Raw genomic sequence first — 16415 nt, forward strand, 5'->3', positions numbered from 1 at the left:
TTTTCTGGGATTTTCCCCATTTTCCTTGAATTTTCTGGGATTTTCTCCCCATTTTCCCTGAATTTTCTGGGATTTCCCTGAATTTTCTGGGATTTCTCCCCATTTTCCCTGAATTTTCTGGGATTTTCCCTGAATTTTCTGATATTTTTCTCCATTTTCCCTGAATTTTCCTGGGTTTTCCCCCCTTTTCCAGGAATTTTCTGGGATTTCCCTTACTTTTCCTGTATTTTCTGGGATTTTTCCCCATTTTTCCTTGAATTTTCTGGGATTTTTCTCCATTTTTCCTGAATTTCCTGGGATTTCCCCCATTTTCCTGAATTTTCCAGGAATTTCCCCCTTTTCCCTGAATTTTCTGGGATTTTTCCTGGATTTTCTGGGATTTTTCCTGAATTTTCCCTGGATTTTCCAGGAATTTCCCCATTTCTCCCGAGATTTTCCCCTGGATTTTTTTCCATTTTTCCTCATTTTCCCCCATTTTCCCTGGAATTTCTGGGATTTTCCCCCAGATTTTTCCCAGATTTTCTGGACTGGAATTCCTGAATTTTCGGGGCTGGAAAACTCCAGGGAATTTTCCCAGAGCTGGCGGGGGGGGGGGGGGGGGGAACTGAAAATTTGTTGGGGAAAAAAAATGGGAATTTGAGGGGGAAAATGGGAATTTGGGGAGAGAAAATTGGGAATTTGGGGAGGAAAAATGGGAATTTGGGGGTGGAAAACTCAGAAATTGGGGAGGGAAAATTGGGAATTTGGGGGGTGGAAAAATGGGAATTTTAGGGGGGGAAATGGGAATTTTTGGGGGGAAAATTGGAATTTTGGGGGGGAAAAAGGGAATTTTGGGGGGGAAATCCAGGAATTGGGGTGGAAAATTGGGAATTTGGGGGGGAAGGGCCGGGATTGGGGGCCGGGGGGGGGGAGGGGTTCGGATTCCGGCCGGGCCTGGCGGGAGATCCAGGAAAATTCCATTCGGGAGAAGCCTGGAATGCTCCCAGGGAAGTCTGGAATGTTCCCAGGGAAGTCTGGAATGTTCCCAGGCCCGGCTGGAATTGCCCCGCGGGGAGGGGGAGGGGCAGCGCCAGGGGGGGAGGGGGAGGGGAAATCTCTGCATGGGGAAAGGACCCGGGGAAAAATGGGAAAAAATGGGGAAAAAATGGAGAAAAAAATGGGGAAAAAACAGGGGAAAATTGGAAAAATGGGGGGGAAAATGGGGAAAAAATGGAGAAAAAACTGGGGAAAAAACCGGGGAAAAATGGGGGGGAAAAGGGGGAAAAATGGGGAAAATTGAGAAAAAAATGGGGAAAAAACCCGGGGGAAAATAAGGGAAATGGAGGGAAAAATGGGGAAAAAGGGAAAATTGGGAAAAATGGGGTTGGAGCTGCAGTCCCGGTGGGGGGAGGGGAGCTGCTGGGTCTGTCCTGGGTCCATCCCAAATTCCTGATCCCATCCCGAATCCTCCTGATCCTCTGGGTCCAGCCCTGCTCATTCCAACATTCCCACCCCTCTGCTTCCTCCTCCTCCTCCTCCTCCCCTCTCCCATTCCCGGCTCCATTCCCAATCCCTGATTTTTGGGAATGCTCCATTCCCCACTTCCCATCCCCCATTCCCATTCCCATTCTCTCCTCCCCACATTCCCACATTCCCACATTCCCACATTCCAACCCCTCTCCCTCCTCTCCTCCCCACATTCCCGGCTCCATTCCCAGTTCCTGACTTTTGGGAATGCCCCAACTCCCATTTCCCATTCCAATCCCGCTGGAATCTGGGCTCTGTCCGTCTGTCCCTCCTCCCTTCCCACATTCCTGAATTCCCACATTCCCACATTGCTGAATTCCCACATTCCCACATTCCTCTCCCTCCTCCTCTCCTGTTCCCAGCCCCATTCCCAGCCCCATTCCCATTCCCGGCCCCATTCCTGGTTCCCATTCCCATTCCCAGCCCCATTCCTGGTTCCCATTCCCATTCCCAGCCCCATTCCCGGTTCCCAGCCCCATTCCCGGTTCCCAGCCCCATTCCCAGCCCCATTCCCATTCCCAGCTCCATTCCCAGCCCCATTCCCATTCCCAGCTCCATTCCCAGCCCCATTCCCATTCCCAGCCCCATTCCCAGCCCCAGCCCCATTCCCAGCCCCATTCCCAGCCCCCATTCCCATTCCCAGCCCCATTCCCAGCCCCATTCCCATTCCCAGCCCCATTCCCAGCCCCATTCCCATTCCCAGCCCCATTCCCCATTCCCAGCCCCATTCCCAGCCCCATTCCCAGCCCCATTCCCATTCCCAGCCCCGTTCCCAGCCCCATTCCCCATTCCCATTCCCATTCCCAGCCCCATTCCCATTCCCCATTCCCAGCCCCATTCCCAGCCCCATTCCCGGTTCCCCCTTTTGGGAATTCCCCATTCCCATCCCTCTCTGGGATCCCGCCGCTCTCTGGGCTCCCACGCTTGCCCTGAGCCCTTCCCACATTCCCCTCCCTCCTCCTCCTCCCTTCCCGGAGCAATTCCCGGCTCCGTTCCCAGTTCCTGCCTTTCGGGAATGCCTCATTTCCCATCCCAACCCCGCTGCAATCCGGCCTCTGTCCGTCTGTCCCTCCCCACATTCCCACTCCTCCTCCTCCTCCCTCTGCCGTTCCCAGCCCCATTCCCGAGGCAATTCCCAGTTCCTGACTTTTGGGAATGCCCCAATTCCCATCCCCACCCTGCTCAAACTCTGGGATCCCACTGGAATCTGAGATCCCACTGGAATCTGGGCTCTGTCTGTCTGTCCCTCCTCCCTTTCCACATTCCCACATTCCAATCCCTCCCCCTCCCATTCCCAGCTCCATTCCCGGCTCCATTCCCGGTTCCCGGTTTTTGGGAATGCCCCAATTCCCATTTCCCATCCCAGCTCTGGGATCCCTGTGGAATCTGGGCTCCCTCCCTCAGTCCCTCCTCCCTCCCCACATTCCTGAATTCCCCCATTCCCACATTCCTGAATTCCCCCATTCCCACATTCCTGAATTCCCACATTCCAGTCCCTCCCCCTCCCATTCCCAGCCCCATTCCCGGCTCCATTCCCGGCTCCATTCCCAGTTCCCGGTTTTTGGGAATGCCCCAATTCCCATTTCTCGTTCCAATCCCGCTGGAATCTTGGATCCCTCTGGAATCTGGGCTCCCTCCCTCAGTCCCTCCTCCCTCCCCACATTCCCACATTCCAACATTCCCACATTCCTCTCCCTCCTCCTCCTCCTCCCTCTGCCATTCCTGGGGCAATTCCCGGCCCCATTCCCAGCCCCATTCCCAGTCCCATTCCCGGCTCCATTCCCACTTCCTGACTTTTGGGAATGCCCCAATTCCCATTTCCCATCCCAGCTCTGGGATCCCACTGGATTCTGGGCTCCCTCCCTCTCTCCCTCCTCCCTTTCCACATTCCTGAATTCCCACATTCCCACATTCCAATCCCTCCTCCCCTCCCATTCCCGGCTCCATTCCCAGTTCCTGCCTTTCGGGAATTCCCCAATTCCTATTTCCCCCTCCAATCCCTCTGGAATCTGGGATCCCACTGGAATCTGGCCTCTGTCCGTCTGTCCCTCCTCCCTCCCCACATTCCCATTTCCTCCTCCCCACATTCCCACATTCCAACACCTCTCCCTCCTCCCCTCCCATTCCCGGCCCCATTCCCAGCCCCATTCCCTCCTCCATTCCCAGTTCCTGACTTTTGGGAATGCCCCAATTCCCATTTCCCTTTCCAATCCCGCTGGAATCCGGGATCCCGCTGGAATCTGGCCTCTGTCCGTCTGTCCCTCCCTCCCCACATTCCCATTCCAGTCCCTCCCCACATTCCCACATTCCAACCCCTTCTCCCACTCCTCCTCTCCCATTCCCAGCCCCATTCCCGGCTCCATTCCCAGTTCCTGACTTTTGGGAATGCCCCAATTCCCAATTCCCATTCCAATCCCACTGGAATCTGGCCTCTGTCCGTCTGTCCCTCCTCCCTCCCCACATTCCCACATTCCAGTTCCTCTCCCTCCTCCTCCTCCTCCCTCTGCCATTCCTGGGGCAATTCCCAGCCCCATTCCCAGCCCCATTCCCGGCTCCATTCCCAGTTCCTGACTTTTGGGAATGCCCCAATTCCCATTTCCCCTTCCAATCCCGCTGGAATCCGGGATCCCACTGGAATCTGGCCTCTGTCCGTCTGTCCCTCCTCCCTCCCCACATTCCCACATTCCAACCCCTCCTCCCATTCCCGGCTCCATTCCCAGTTCCCGACTTTTGGGAATGCCCCAATTCCCATTTCCCATCCCCACCCCTCTCAAACTCTGGAATCCCGCTGCAATTTGCCCTCTGTCCGTCTGTCCCTCCCCACATTCCCACTCCTCCTCCTCCTCCTCCTCCTCCCTCTGCCATTCCTGAGCTGGATTTTCCCTGGATTCCAGGAATCTGCTCTTCCTGGAAGGTGAGCGGCTGCGTGCGCCCGGCCAGCGCCGCCCTGCGCCCCGCGGGGATCCCGCGCTGCTTCCCGGGAATCCCGATCCAGGGATCCGCGGGTTTCCTCCCCCAAGGTACGACCCCAAAAATAAAAAACCCCAAACTCCGGGAAAAAAGGGATGGCAGGAATTCCCGGCTGGAATGAGGGAGGAGGGAAAAGCGGGAGAGATTTTTTTTTTTTGGCCACTCCCCGGGGTGGGATTTAGGGATTTAGGGATTTGGGAGGAGCCGGAGATTCCCGGAGCGCCTCCGGGATTTGGGGATTTGGGGTTGTTGGAATTGTCGGGCTCGGGAGCGGAGCGAGCTGGGAGCGGGGATGAGGCTGCAGGAGATTCCCAAAGGTTGGTGCCGGGGTTTTTTTGGGATTTTTGGGATTTTTGGGGTTTGGGATTTCAGCAGAAATGGAATTTAGGGATCCTGGAATTCCCCATTTCCATGGGAAAAAACCCTTGGGGTCGGGATAAGATCTGGGTGGGATCGGGATGAGATTCCCAAAGGTTGGTGCCGGGGGTTTTTTGGGATTTTTGGGGTTTGGGATTTGACCCTGGGCAGCCAGAAATGGAATTTAGGGATCCTGGAACTCCCTTTTTCCGTGAGAGTTGGCTCAGAGCCCTGTGGGGTCGGGACACAGCACCGGGATCATCCCAAGGGTTGGTGCCGGGAATTTTTGGGATTTTTGGGATTTTTGGGGTTTGGGATTTGACCCTGGGCAGCCAGAAATGGAATTAAGGGATCCTGGAATTCCCCATTTCCATGGGAAAAAACCCTTGGGGTCGGGATAAGATCTGGGTGGGATCAGGATGAGATTCCCAAAGGTTGGTGCCGGGGGTTTTTTGGGATTTTGGGGGTTTTTGGGGTTTGGGATTTGAGCAGAAATGGAATTTAGGGATTCTGGAACTCCCTTTTTCCGTGGGAGTTGGCTCAGAGCCCTGTGGGGTCGGGATGAAGCTCTGGGATCATCCCAAGGGTTGGTCCCAGGAATTTTTGGGATTTTTGGGATTTTGGGGGTTTGGGATTTCAGCAGAAATGGAATTTAGGGATCCTGGAATTCCCCATTTCCATGGGAAAAAGCCCTTGGGGTCAGGATAAGATCTGGGTGGGATCGGGATGAGATTCCCAAAGGTTGGTGCTGGGGGTTTTTTGGGGTTTTTGGGGTTTGGGATTTGACCCTGGGCAGCCAGAAATGGAATTTAGGGATCCTGGAACTCCCTTTTTCCGTGGGAGTTGGCTCAGAGCCGTGTGGGGTCGGGACACAGCACCGGGATCATCCCAAGGGTTGGTCCCAGGAATTTCTGGGATTTTTGGGATTTTTGGGGTTTGGGATTTGACCCTGGGCAGCCAGAAATGGAATTTAGGGATCCTGGAATTCCCCTTTTCCATGGGAAAAAGCCCTTGGGGTCAGGATAAGATCTGGGTGGCATCGGGATGAGATTCCCAAAGGTTGGTGCCGGGGGTTTTTTGGGATTTTTGGGATTTTGGGGCTTTGGGATTTGAGCAGAAATGGAATTTAGGGATCCTGGAACTCCCTTTTTCCACAGGAAAAAGCCCTTGGGGTCAGGATAAGATCTGGGTGGGATCGGGATGGGGCTCTGGGATCATCCCAAGGGTTGATCCTCAGGATTTTTGGGATTTTTGGGGTTTGGGATTTGCCCCTGGATAGTCAGAAATGGAATTTAGGGATCCTGGAATTCCCCATTTCCATGGGAAAAATCCCTTGGGGTCAGGATAAAATCTGGGTGGGATCGGGATGAGGCTCTGGGATCATCCCAAGGGTTGGTCCCAGGAATTTTTGGGATTTTTGGGGTTTTTGGGGTTTTTGGGGTTTGGGATTTGCCCCCTGAATAACCAGAGATGAAATTTTGGGATCCTGGGATGGGATTTTGGGATCCTGGAATTTCCTTTTCCATGGGAAACCCCCTTGGGGTCAGATCTGATCCAGGTGGGGGCGGGGTGAGGCTCCCAAGGGTCTCTCTGCTCCCACTCCAAGGGATTTTGGGGATTTTTTTGGGATTTTGGGATTTTTGGGATTTTTTGGGATTTTGGGATTTGGGATTTGCTCCTGGAATGGTCAGAGATGGAATTTAGGGATCCTGGAATTCCCTTTTCCATGGGAAAACCCCTTGGGGTCAGATCTGATCCAGGTGGGGTCAGGATCATCCCAAAGGATTTTTGGGATTTTGGGGATTTTAGGGATTTTTGGGGATTTTGGGGATTTTGGGGGGATTTTGGGGATTTTTTTAGGATTTTTTGGGGGGATTTTTGGGATTTACCCCCAGATCAGCTCCAGAATTTTGAAATTTGGGGAATTTTGGGATTCTGGGATTCCCTGGGCAGGGATTGAAGAGTCAGATCCGGCTGCAGGGGGAAATTTGGGAATTCTGGAGAGGAAAAATTTGGGAATTTTGGGGGGGAATTTGGGGATAATTCTGGAGGATTTGGGGATCCTGGAGAGGAAAAAATTTAGGAATTTTGGAGGGGGATTTGAGGGTCCTGGAGAGGAGAAATTTGGGAATTTTGGGGGGGGGGGATTTGGGGATCCTGGAGAGGGGAATTTTGGGAGGGAATTTGGGGATAATTCTGGAGGATTTTGGGGATCCTGGAGAGGAAAAATTTGGGAATTTTGAGGGGGAATTTGGGGATAAATCTGGAGGATTTGAGGGATCCTGGAGAGGAAAAATTTGGGAATTTTGGGGGGGAGTTTGAGGATCCTGGAGAGGGAAATTGGGAATTTTGGAGGGGAATTTGGGGATAATTCTGGAGGATTTTGGGGATCCTGGAGAGGAAAAAAATTGGGAATTTTGGTGGGGAATTTGGGGATAATTCTGGAGGATTTGGGGATCCTGGAGAGGAAAAATTTGGGAATTTTGGGGGGGAGTTTGAGGATCCTGGAGAGGGAAATTGGGAATCCTGGAGGGGAATTTGGGGATAATTCTGGAGGATTTGAGGGTCCTGGAGGAAAAAATTGGGAATTTTGGGGGGGAATTTGGGGATAATTCTGGAGGATTTGAGGGTCCTGGAGAGGAAAAATTTGGGAATTTTGGGGGGGAATTTGAGGATCCTGGAGAGGAGAAATTTGGGAATTTTGGGGGGGATTTAGGGATATTTAGGGATAATTCTGGAAGGGAATTTAGGGATAAATCTGGAAGGGAATTTAGGGATAAATCTGGAGGGGGATTTAGGGATATTTTGGGATAATTCTGGAGGATTTGGAGCTCCTGGAGAGGGGAAATTTTACAATTCTGGAATTCCCAAGCTGGAAAAAAAAAAAACCCCAACCCTTTAAAAACCAAAATAAAATCCCGATTTTTATTTTTTTTTTTTCCTGGGATTCTCCTGTGGAATATCCGGAATTTCCAGGCTTGGGTCCCCCCTCCCCCTCCCCGGATCAACATTCCCAACATTCCCCAGGAGTGGGAACGGCTCCTCCCGGCCTTTCCCAGGCTTTTCCCGGGAATTTGGGAATTTTCCAAACCCTCCCCTCCCCCTTCCCCTCCCCCCCTCGGGAGAGTTTGGGAATGTTTGGGAAACTCCCAGGGAGATTTTTTTTCCTTTCCCCCCCCCCCTCTCCCCCCACCGGCCAAAAATTCCAGCTGGGCCGGAAAAGTTTGGAAATCTCCTCCCAAATTTCATTCCCGGCTGCTCCAGGGGGAATTTTCCAGCCCAAAATTGTTGGGATGTTCCCACGGCTGGGGGGGAGGGGAGGGGATTTGGGATCTTTGGGATCGGAGAGTTTGGGATTGGGGAATTTGGGATTGGGGGAATTTGGGATGGGGGAGGGGGATTTGGGATGGGGGATTTTGGGAGTGGGGGAGTTTGGGATTGGGGGGAAATTTGGGATGGGAGAGGGGAATTTGGGATGGGAGAGGGGAATTTGGGATTGGGGGGTTTGGGATCAGGGGGAAATTTGGGGTCAGATTTTAGGATGGGGGAGGGGATTTGGGATGGGGGAATTTGGGATCAGAATTTGGGATGGGAGAATTTGGGATTGGGGGATTTGGGATTGGGGAAATTTGGGATCAGAATTTGGGATGGGGGAGGGAATTTGGGATTGGAGGGATTTTGGGATCAGAATTTGGGATTGGGGGGATTTGGGATTGGGCAATTTGGGATCAGGAGGAAATTTGGGATTGGGGAGGGGAATTTGGGATTGGGGGAATTTGGGATCAGAATTTGGGATGGGGGAGAGAAATTTGGGATGGGGAAATTTGGGATTGGGGGGATTTGGGATCAGAGATTGGGATGGGGGAAATTTGGGATCAGATTTTGGGATGGGGGGGATTTGGGATTGGGGAAATTTGGGATGGGGGAATTTGGGATTGGGGGGATTTGGGGTCAGAGTTTGGGATGGGGAAGGGAATTTGGGATGGGGGAAATTTGGGATCAGAATTTGGGCTGGGGGAGGGAAATTTAGGATTGGGGGAATTTTTGGATCAGAATTTGGGATGGGGGAGGGAATTTGGGATGGGGGATTTTGGGATCGGGGGAAATTTGGGATCAGAGATTGGGATGGGGAGGGAATTTGGGATGGGGAGGAGGAAATTTGGGATGGGGGAGTTTGGGATTGGAGGGATTTGGGATCAGGGGAAATTTGGGATTGGGGGGATTTGGGAGTGGGGAGGGAATTTGGGATGGGGGAGTTTGGGATTGGGGGGATTTGGGATCAGGGGAAATTTGGGATTGGGGGAATTTTGGGATCAGAATTTGGGATTGGGGGGATTTGGGATTGGGGGAAATTTGGCATTGGGGAATTTGGGATGGGGGGGTTTGGGATCAGGGGGAAGTTTGGGGTCAGGGGGAAATTTGGGATCAGAATTTGGGATGGGGGAATTTGGGATTGGGGGGATTTGGGATCAGAATTTGGGATGGGGGAAATTTGGGATCAGGGGAAATTTGGGATTGGGGAATTTGGGATTGGGGGGATTTGGGATCAGGGGGAAATTTGGGATCAGATTTTGGGATGGGGGAGGGGATTTGGGATCAGAATTTGGGATGGGAGAATTTGGGATTGGGGGATTTGGGATTGGGGAAATTTGGGATCAGAGTTTGGGATGGGGGAGGGAATTTGGGATGGGGAAATTTGGGATGAGAGTTTGGGATGGAGGAGGGGATTTGGGATGGGGGAGGGAAATTTGGGATTGGGGGATTTTGGGATTGGGGAAATTTGGGATGGAGGGGGATTTGGGATTGGGGGGATTTGGGATCAGATTTTGGGATGGGGGAGGGAATTTGGGATTGGGGGAATTTGGGATTGGGGGGATTTTGGGGTCAGAATTTGGGATGGGGGAGGGGATTTGGGATCAGGGAGGGAAATTTGGGATGGGGGGATTTTGGGATCAGGAATGAGGAGAATTCCCAGATTCTGGGGATTTAGGGTTGGGAATTCCCAGGCTCCATCCCAGGTTTCCCTGCTCTCCCCAGGCCGTGGGGATTCCCCCCTGGAGCAGGAATTCCACTCAGCCGTGGGGGGAGGGGCAGCCCGGAGCCCCCCCAGCCCCCGCTCGTCCCCGCGCTCCCCTGGTGAGTACCCAGGGATCCCAAAGGGCTCCCAGGATAGCCCCAGGATATCCCCAAAATATCCCCAAAATATCCCCAGGATATCCCCAAAATATCCCCAAGTTATCCCCAAAATATTCCCAAAATATCCCCAAAATATTCCACAAATATTCCAAAAATATTCCAAAAAATTCCCAAAATATCCCCAGAATATTCCAAAGATATTCCCAAAATATTCCCAAATAGTCCCAGAATATTCCCAAGATATTCCCACAATATTCCAAAGATATCCCCACAATATTCCCACAATATTCCAAAAAATTCCCCAAATATTCCAAAAATAGTCCCAAAATATTCCCCAAAATATTCCCAGGATATCCCCAGAATATTCCCAAAATATCCCCAGAATTTTCAGAATGTTCCAAAAATATTCCAAAAATATTCCCCAAAATCCCCCAAATAGTCCCAGAACATTCCCACAATATTCAAAAAAAATTCCCAAAATGTTCCCAAAATAGTCCCAGAATATTCCAAAGGTATCCCCAAAATATTCCCAAAATATTCCCAGAATTTCCAGACTATTCCCAAAATATCCCAAAGATATTCCAAAGATATTCCCAAAATATTCCAAAAAAATCCCCAAAATATCCCCACGATATCCCCAAAATATTCCCAGAATATTCAAAAAAATTTCCCCAAATATTAAAAAAAAATTCCCAAAATATTTCTGACCCCATTTCTCTGGAATTCCATCCCAATTTCCCCTCTCCCCATCCCATTCTCCCTCTTCTTACCCCAATTCCACCCCATTTCCCCTCTCCCACCCCATTTCCCCTCTCCCACCCCATTTTCCCCCTCTCCCACCCCATTTCCTCTCTCCTGACCCCAATTCCCCTCTCCTGACCCCATTTCCCCTCTCCCATCCCATTTCCCCCTCTCCCATCCCATTTTTCCCTCTCCCCACCCCATTTCCCTTGTCCCACCCCATTCCCCTCTTCCATCCCATTCCCCCTCTCCTGACCCCATTTCCCACTTCCCACCCCATTTTCCCCCTCTCCCACCCCATTCCCCCTCTCCTGACCCCATTTCCCCTCTCCCACCCCATTTTCCCCCTCTCCCACCCCATTTCCCCTCTCCTGACCCCATTTCTCCTCTCCCATCCCATTTCTCTGGAATTCCACCCCATTCCCCCTCTCCTGACCCCATTTCCCCTCTCCCCATCCCAATTTCCCCTCTCCCCATCCCATTCTCCGTCTTCTTACCCCATTTCTTTGGAATTCCACCCCATTTCCCCTCTCCCACCCCATTTCCCCTCTCCTGATCCCATTTCTCCTTCTCCCCATCCTGGAATTTCCCCTCTCCTGACCCCATTTCCCCTCTCCCCACCCCATTTCCCCCTCTCCCATCCCATTTTCCCCCCTCCCCACCCCATTTCCCCCTTTCCTGACCCTGTTTCCCCCACTCCCATCCCATTTTTCCCCATTTCCCCTCTCCCCATCCCATTCCCCCTCTCCTGACCCCATTTCCCCTCTCCCCATCCCATTTCCCCTCTCCCCATCCCAATCCCCCTCTCCTGACCCCATTTCCCCTCTCCTGACCCTGTTTCCCCCTCTCCTGACCCCATTTTCCCCTCTCCCATCCCATTTTCCCCTCTCCCACCCCATTTTCCCCTCTCCCACCCCATTTTCCCCTCTCCCCATCCTGGAATTTCCCCTCTCTTGACCCCATTTACCCTCTCCTGATCCCTCTCCTGACCCCATTTCCCCTTTCCTGACCCCGTTTCCCCCTCTCCCCATCCCATTTTCCCCTCTCCCATCCCGTTTCCCTCTCTCCCCACCCCATTTTTCCCCTTTTCCCGCTCTCCTGACGGATTTTGGGCGGGTTCCAGCCAACTCCATCAAGGTGGAGATGTCCTCGGACGAGGAGTCCCAGGGCCGGCCGGGCTCTCGCGAGGGCCGGGAGGGGCTGCCCGAGGACTCCGCGCCCGAGCCCTTCCCGGAGCCCTTCCCGGAGCCGCACTCGCCCGGCGGGATCCGCCTGCCCAACGGCAAACTGAAATGTGACGTCTGCGGGATGGTCTGCATCGGGCCCAACGTGCTGATGGTGCACAAGCGCAGCCACACCGGTGAGGAACGGGGAAAAATGGGAAAAATGGGAATTCTGGGGGCTGGGAATGGGATCAGAGCACCGGGATTGGGATCAGAGCCCTGGGATTGGGATCAGAGCTCTGGGGTTGGGCTGCATCGGGCCCAACGTGCTGATGGTGCACAAGCGCAGCCACACCGGTGAGAAATGGGGGGAAATGGGGGAAAATGGGAATTCTGGGGGCTGGGAATGGGATCTGGGTCTGGGATTGGGATCAGAGCCCTGGGAATGGGATCAGAGCTCTGGGATTGGGATCAGAGCCCTGGGAATGGGATCAGAGCTCTGGGATTGGGCTGCATCGGGCCCAACGTGCTGATGGTGCACAAGCGCAGCCACACCGGTGAGAAATGGGGAAAAATGGGAAAAATGGGAATTCTGGGGGCTGGGATTGGGCTGCATCGGCCCAAACGTGCTGATGGTGCACAAGCGCAGCCACACCGGTGAGGAAAGGGTTAAAAAATGGGAATTCTGGGGGCTGGGATTGGGATCTGGGTCTGGGATTGGGATCAGAGCCCTGGGAATGGGATCTGGGTCTGGGATTGGGATCTGGGTCTGGGATTGGGTTGCATCGGGCCCAACGTGCTGATGGTGCACAAGCGCAGCCACACCGGTGAGAAACGGGGGGAAATGGGGGAAAAATGGGAAAAATGGGAATTCTGGGGGCTGGGAATGGGATCAGAGCCCTGGGATTGGGCTGCATCGGGCCCAACGTGCTGATGGTGCACAAGCGCGGCCACACCGGTGAGGAACGGGGAAAAAATGGGGGGAAATGGGGAAAAACGGGGGAAAAATGGGAATTCTGGGGGGTTGGGAATGGGATCTGGGTCTGGGATTGGGCTGCATCGGCCCAAACGTGCTGATGGTGCACAAGCGCAGCCACCCCGGTGAGAAATGGGGAAAAAATGGGAATTTTGGGAATTCCCATTGGGAATTTCAGAGTTTTTCCAGGTGAACGCCCCTTCCAGTGCCAGCAGTGCAGGGTTTGGGGTTAAGTTTGGGGGTTTTTGCAGGAGAATGCCCCTTCCAGTGCCAGCAGTGTGGGGCTGGGGTTAAGTTTGGGGTTTTTTGGGGGTTTTTTGCAGGAGAACGCCCCTTCCAGTGCCAGCAGTGCAGGGTTTGGGGTCAAGTTTGGGGTTTTTATTTTGGGATTTTTGGGGTCAGGATTAGGATTGGAGTTTTTTGGGATCCATTCCTTTTGGGAATTTCAGGATTTTCCAGAACAACCCTTCCAGTGCCAGCAGGGCAGGTTTGGGGTCAAGTTTGGGGGTTTTTTTGGGATTTTCCAGGAGAACGCCCCTTCCACTGCCAGCAGTGCAGGGTTTGGGGTCAAGTTTGGGTTTTTTTGGGGTTTTTTGCAGGAGAACAACCCTTCCACTGCCAGCAGTGCGGGTTTGGGGTTAAGTTTGGGGTTTTATTTTGGGATTTTTGGGGTCAGGATTAGGATTGGGGTTCTTTGGGATCCATTCCCTTTGGGAATTTCAGGATTTTCCAGGAGAACAACTCTTCCAGTGCCAGCAGTGCAGGTTTGGGGTTAAGTTTGGGGTTTTTTTGGGTTTTTTGCAGGAGAACGCCCCTTCCAGTGCCAGCAGTGTGGGGTCAGGATCAGGGTTAGGATCATTTGGGATCTGTTTTTTGGGATTTTCCAGTAGAATTACCCTTCCAGTGCCAGCAGTGCGGGGTCAGGATCAGGGTTAGGATCATTTGGGATCTGTTTTTTGGGATTTTGCAGGAGAACGCCCCTTCCAGTGCCAGCAGTGCGGGGTCAGGATCAGGGTTAGGATCATTTGGGATCTGTTTTTTGGGATTTTGCAGGAGAACGCCCCTTCCAGTGCCAGCAGTGCGGGGTCAGGATCAGGGTTAGGATCATTTGGGATCTGTTTTTTGGGGTTTTTCCAGGTGAACGCCCCTTCCAGTGCCAGCAGTGCATGGTTTGGGGTTAAGTTTGGGGTTTTTTTTGGGATTTTGCAGGAGAACGCCCCTTCCAGTGCCAGCAGTGCGGCGCCTCCTTCACGCAGAAGGGGAACCTGCTGCGCCACATCAAGCTGCACTCGGGGGAGAAGCCCTTCAAGTGCCCCTTCTGCTCCTACGCCTGCCGGCGCCGCGACGCCCTCAGCGGGCACCTGCGCACGCATTCCGGTGGGGACGGGCGGGGAACGGTGGGGACGGGCTGGGAATGTGGGGATGGGGCTGGGAATGGTTGGAATGGGGTTGGGAATGGTTGGGAATGGTTGGGATGGGGCTGAGAATGGTTGGGAATGGTTGGGATGGGGTTGGGAATGGTGGGGATGGGGTTGGGAACGGTGGGGACGGGGCTGGGAACGGTGGGAATGGGGTTGGGAATGGTGGGAATGGGGCTGGGAATGGTTGGGATGGGGCTGGGAATGTGGGGATGGGGTTGGGAATGGTGGGGACGGGGCTGGGAATGGTGGGGATGGGGCTGGGAATGTGGGGATGGGGTTGGGAATGTGGGGACGGGGTTGGGAATGTGGGGATGGGGTTGGGAATGTTGGAATGGTTGGGATGGGGCTGGGAATGTGGGAATGGGGCTGGGAACGGTGGGGACGGGGCTGGGAACGGTGGGAATGGGGCTGGGAATGTTGGGAATGGTTGGGATGGGGTTGGGAATGTTGGGGATGGGAATGTTGGAATGGGGTTGGGAACGGTGGGAATGGGGCTGGGGATGTTGGGGACGGGGCTGGGAACGGTGGGGACGGGGCTGGGAATGTTGGGAATGGTTGGGATGGGGCTGGGAATGGTTGGGATGGGGCTGGGAATGTTGGGAATGGTTGGGATGGGCTGGGAACGGTGGGGATGGGGCTGGGAACGGTGGGGATGGGGCTGGGGATGTTGGGGACGGGGTTGGGGATGTTGGGGACGGGGTTGGGAATGTTGGGATGGGGTTGGGAATGTTGGGATGGGGTTGGGAATGTTGGAATGGGGTTGGGAATGTTGGAATGGGGTTGGGAATGTTGGGATGCGGTTGGGAATGTTGGGGACGGGGTTGGGAATGTTGGGGATGGGGTTTGGAACTGTGGGGATGGGGTTGGGAATGTGGGAATGGGGCTGGGAACAGTGGGGTTGGGGCTGGGAACGGGGCTGGGAATGTGGGAGTGGGTTTGGGAATGTTGGAATGGGGCTGGGAACAGTGGGGATGGGGTTGGGAATGGTTGGAATGCGGCTGGGAATGTTGGGGATGGGGTTGGGAATGGTGGGGATGGGGCTGGGAATGTTGGGGATGGGGTTGGGAATGTGGAGATGGGGCTGGGAATGATTGGAATGGGGTTGGGAATGTGGGAATGGGGTTGGGAATGTTGGGGATGGGGCTGGGAATGGTGGGGACAGGGCTGGGAATGTTGGAATGGGGCTGGGAATGGTGGGGACGGGGCTGGGAACAGTGGGAATGGGGTTGGGAACAGTTGGGATGGGGTTGGGAATGTTGGGGACGGGGCTGGGAATGTGGGAATGGGGTTGGGAATGTTGGAATGGGGTTGGGAATGTTGGGGATGGAGTTGGGAATGTTGGAATGGGGCTGGGAATGGTGGGAATGGGGTTGGGAATGGTTGGGATGGGGTTGGGAATGTTGGGGATGTTGGGAATGGGGTGGGAGTTGGGGATAGGGGCCCTGGTTTGGTGGGAAGGGGTCCCAGTGTTGGTTCCGGGTTGTTTGTTGGGGTTTACAGGGGAATTCTTGGGTTTTCCCAAGGGTGGAGAGCAGTGGGAAATGGGAGGGAAAATCCTAAAGAAATGGAATTCTCCATATCCCAAATCTTGATTTCCAAATCCCAAGTCCTGATCCCATGTCCTGTTATTCCCAGTCTCCTCTCCAACCGTGGGCAAACCCTACAAGTGCAGCTCTCAGCAGGAGATATCCCACATCCCAAATCCTGATTTCCAGATCCCAAATGCTGATTTCCAGACCCCAAATCCTGATTTCCAGACCCCAAATGCTGATTTCCAGACCCCAAATCCTGATTTCCACATCCCAAATGCTGATTTCCAGACCCCAAATGCTGATTTCCAGACCCCAAATGCTGATCCCCTGTTCCTTTCCCCGTTCCAGTCTCCTCCCCGACCGTGGGCAAGCCCTACAAGTGCAGCTCGTGTGGCCGCAGCTACAAACAGCAGAGCAGCCTGGAGGAGCACAGGGAGCGCTGCCACGGCTTCCTGCAGAGGGAGAGCCCTGCCCAGACAGGTGGGTTGGGAAATCCCACAGAAATCCCACAGAAATCCCACAAAATCCCACAGAAATCCCGAATCCTGAATCCCCCAGGATGGGAAATGGGGTGGGAATGAGGAATTGGGATCCCAAATCCATGGATAGAGGG

The 16415-nt window shown here is 53.7% G+C and overlaps 1 protein-coding gene across 1 annotated transcript in view; it reads left to right on the forward strand.

Annotated features, from left to right (window-relative positions):
• Window positions 1-16415, forward strand: part of IKZF4 (IKAROS family zinc finger 4) — a 33717-nt gene that overhangs the window by 7272 nt on the left and 10030 nt on the right. The window contains exons 3-7 of the mRNA XM_084223497.1: window positions 4401-4526; window positions 9871-9969; window positions 11834-12070; window positions 14059-14226; window positions 16151-16282. Of these exons, the coding sequence (XP_084079623.1) occupies window positions 4401-4526; window positions 9871-9969; window positions 11834-12070; window positions 14059-14226; window positions 16151-16282 (762 nt within the window). The remainder of the gene's footprint in view (window positions 1-4400; window positions 4527-9870; window positions 9970-11833; window positions 12071-14058; window positions 14227-16150; window positions 16283-16415) is intronic.

The sequence above is a fragment of the Fringilla coelebs genome (genome assembly GCF_963513975.1).
Source record: "Fringilla coelebs genome assembly, chromosome: 30".
Taxonomy (NCBI): Eukaryota; Metazoa; Chordata; class Aves; order Passeriformes; family Fringillidae; genus Fringilla; species Fringilla coelebs.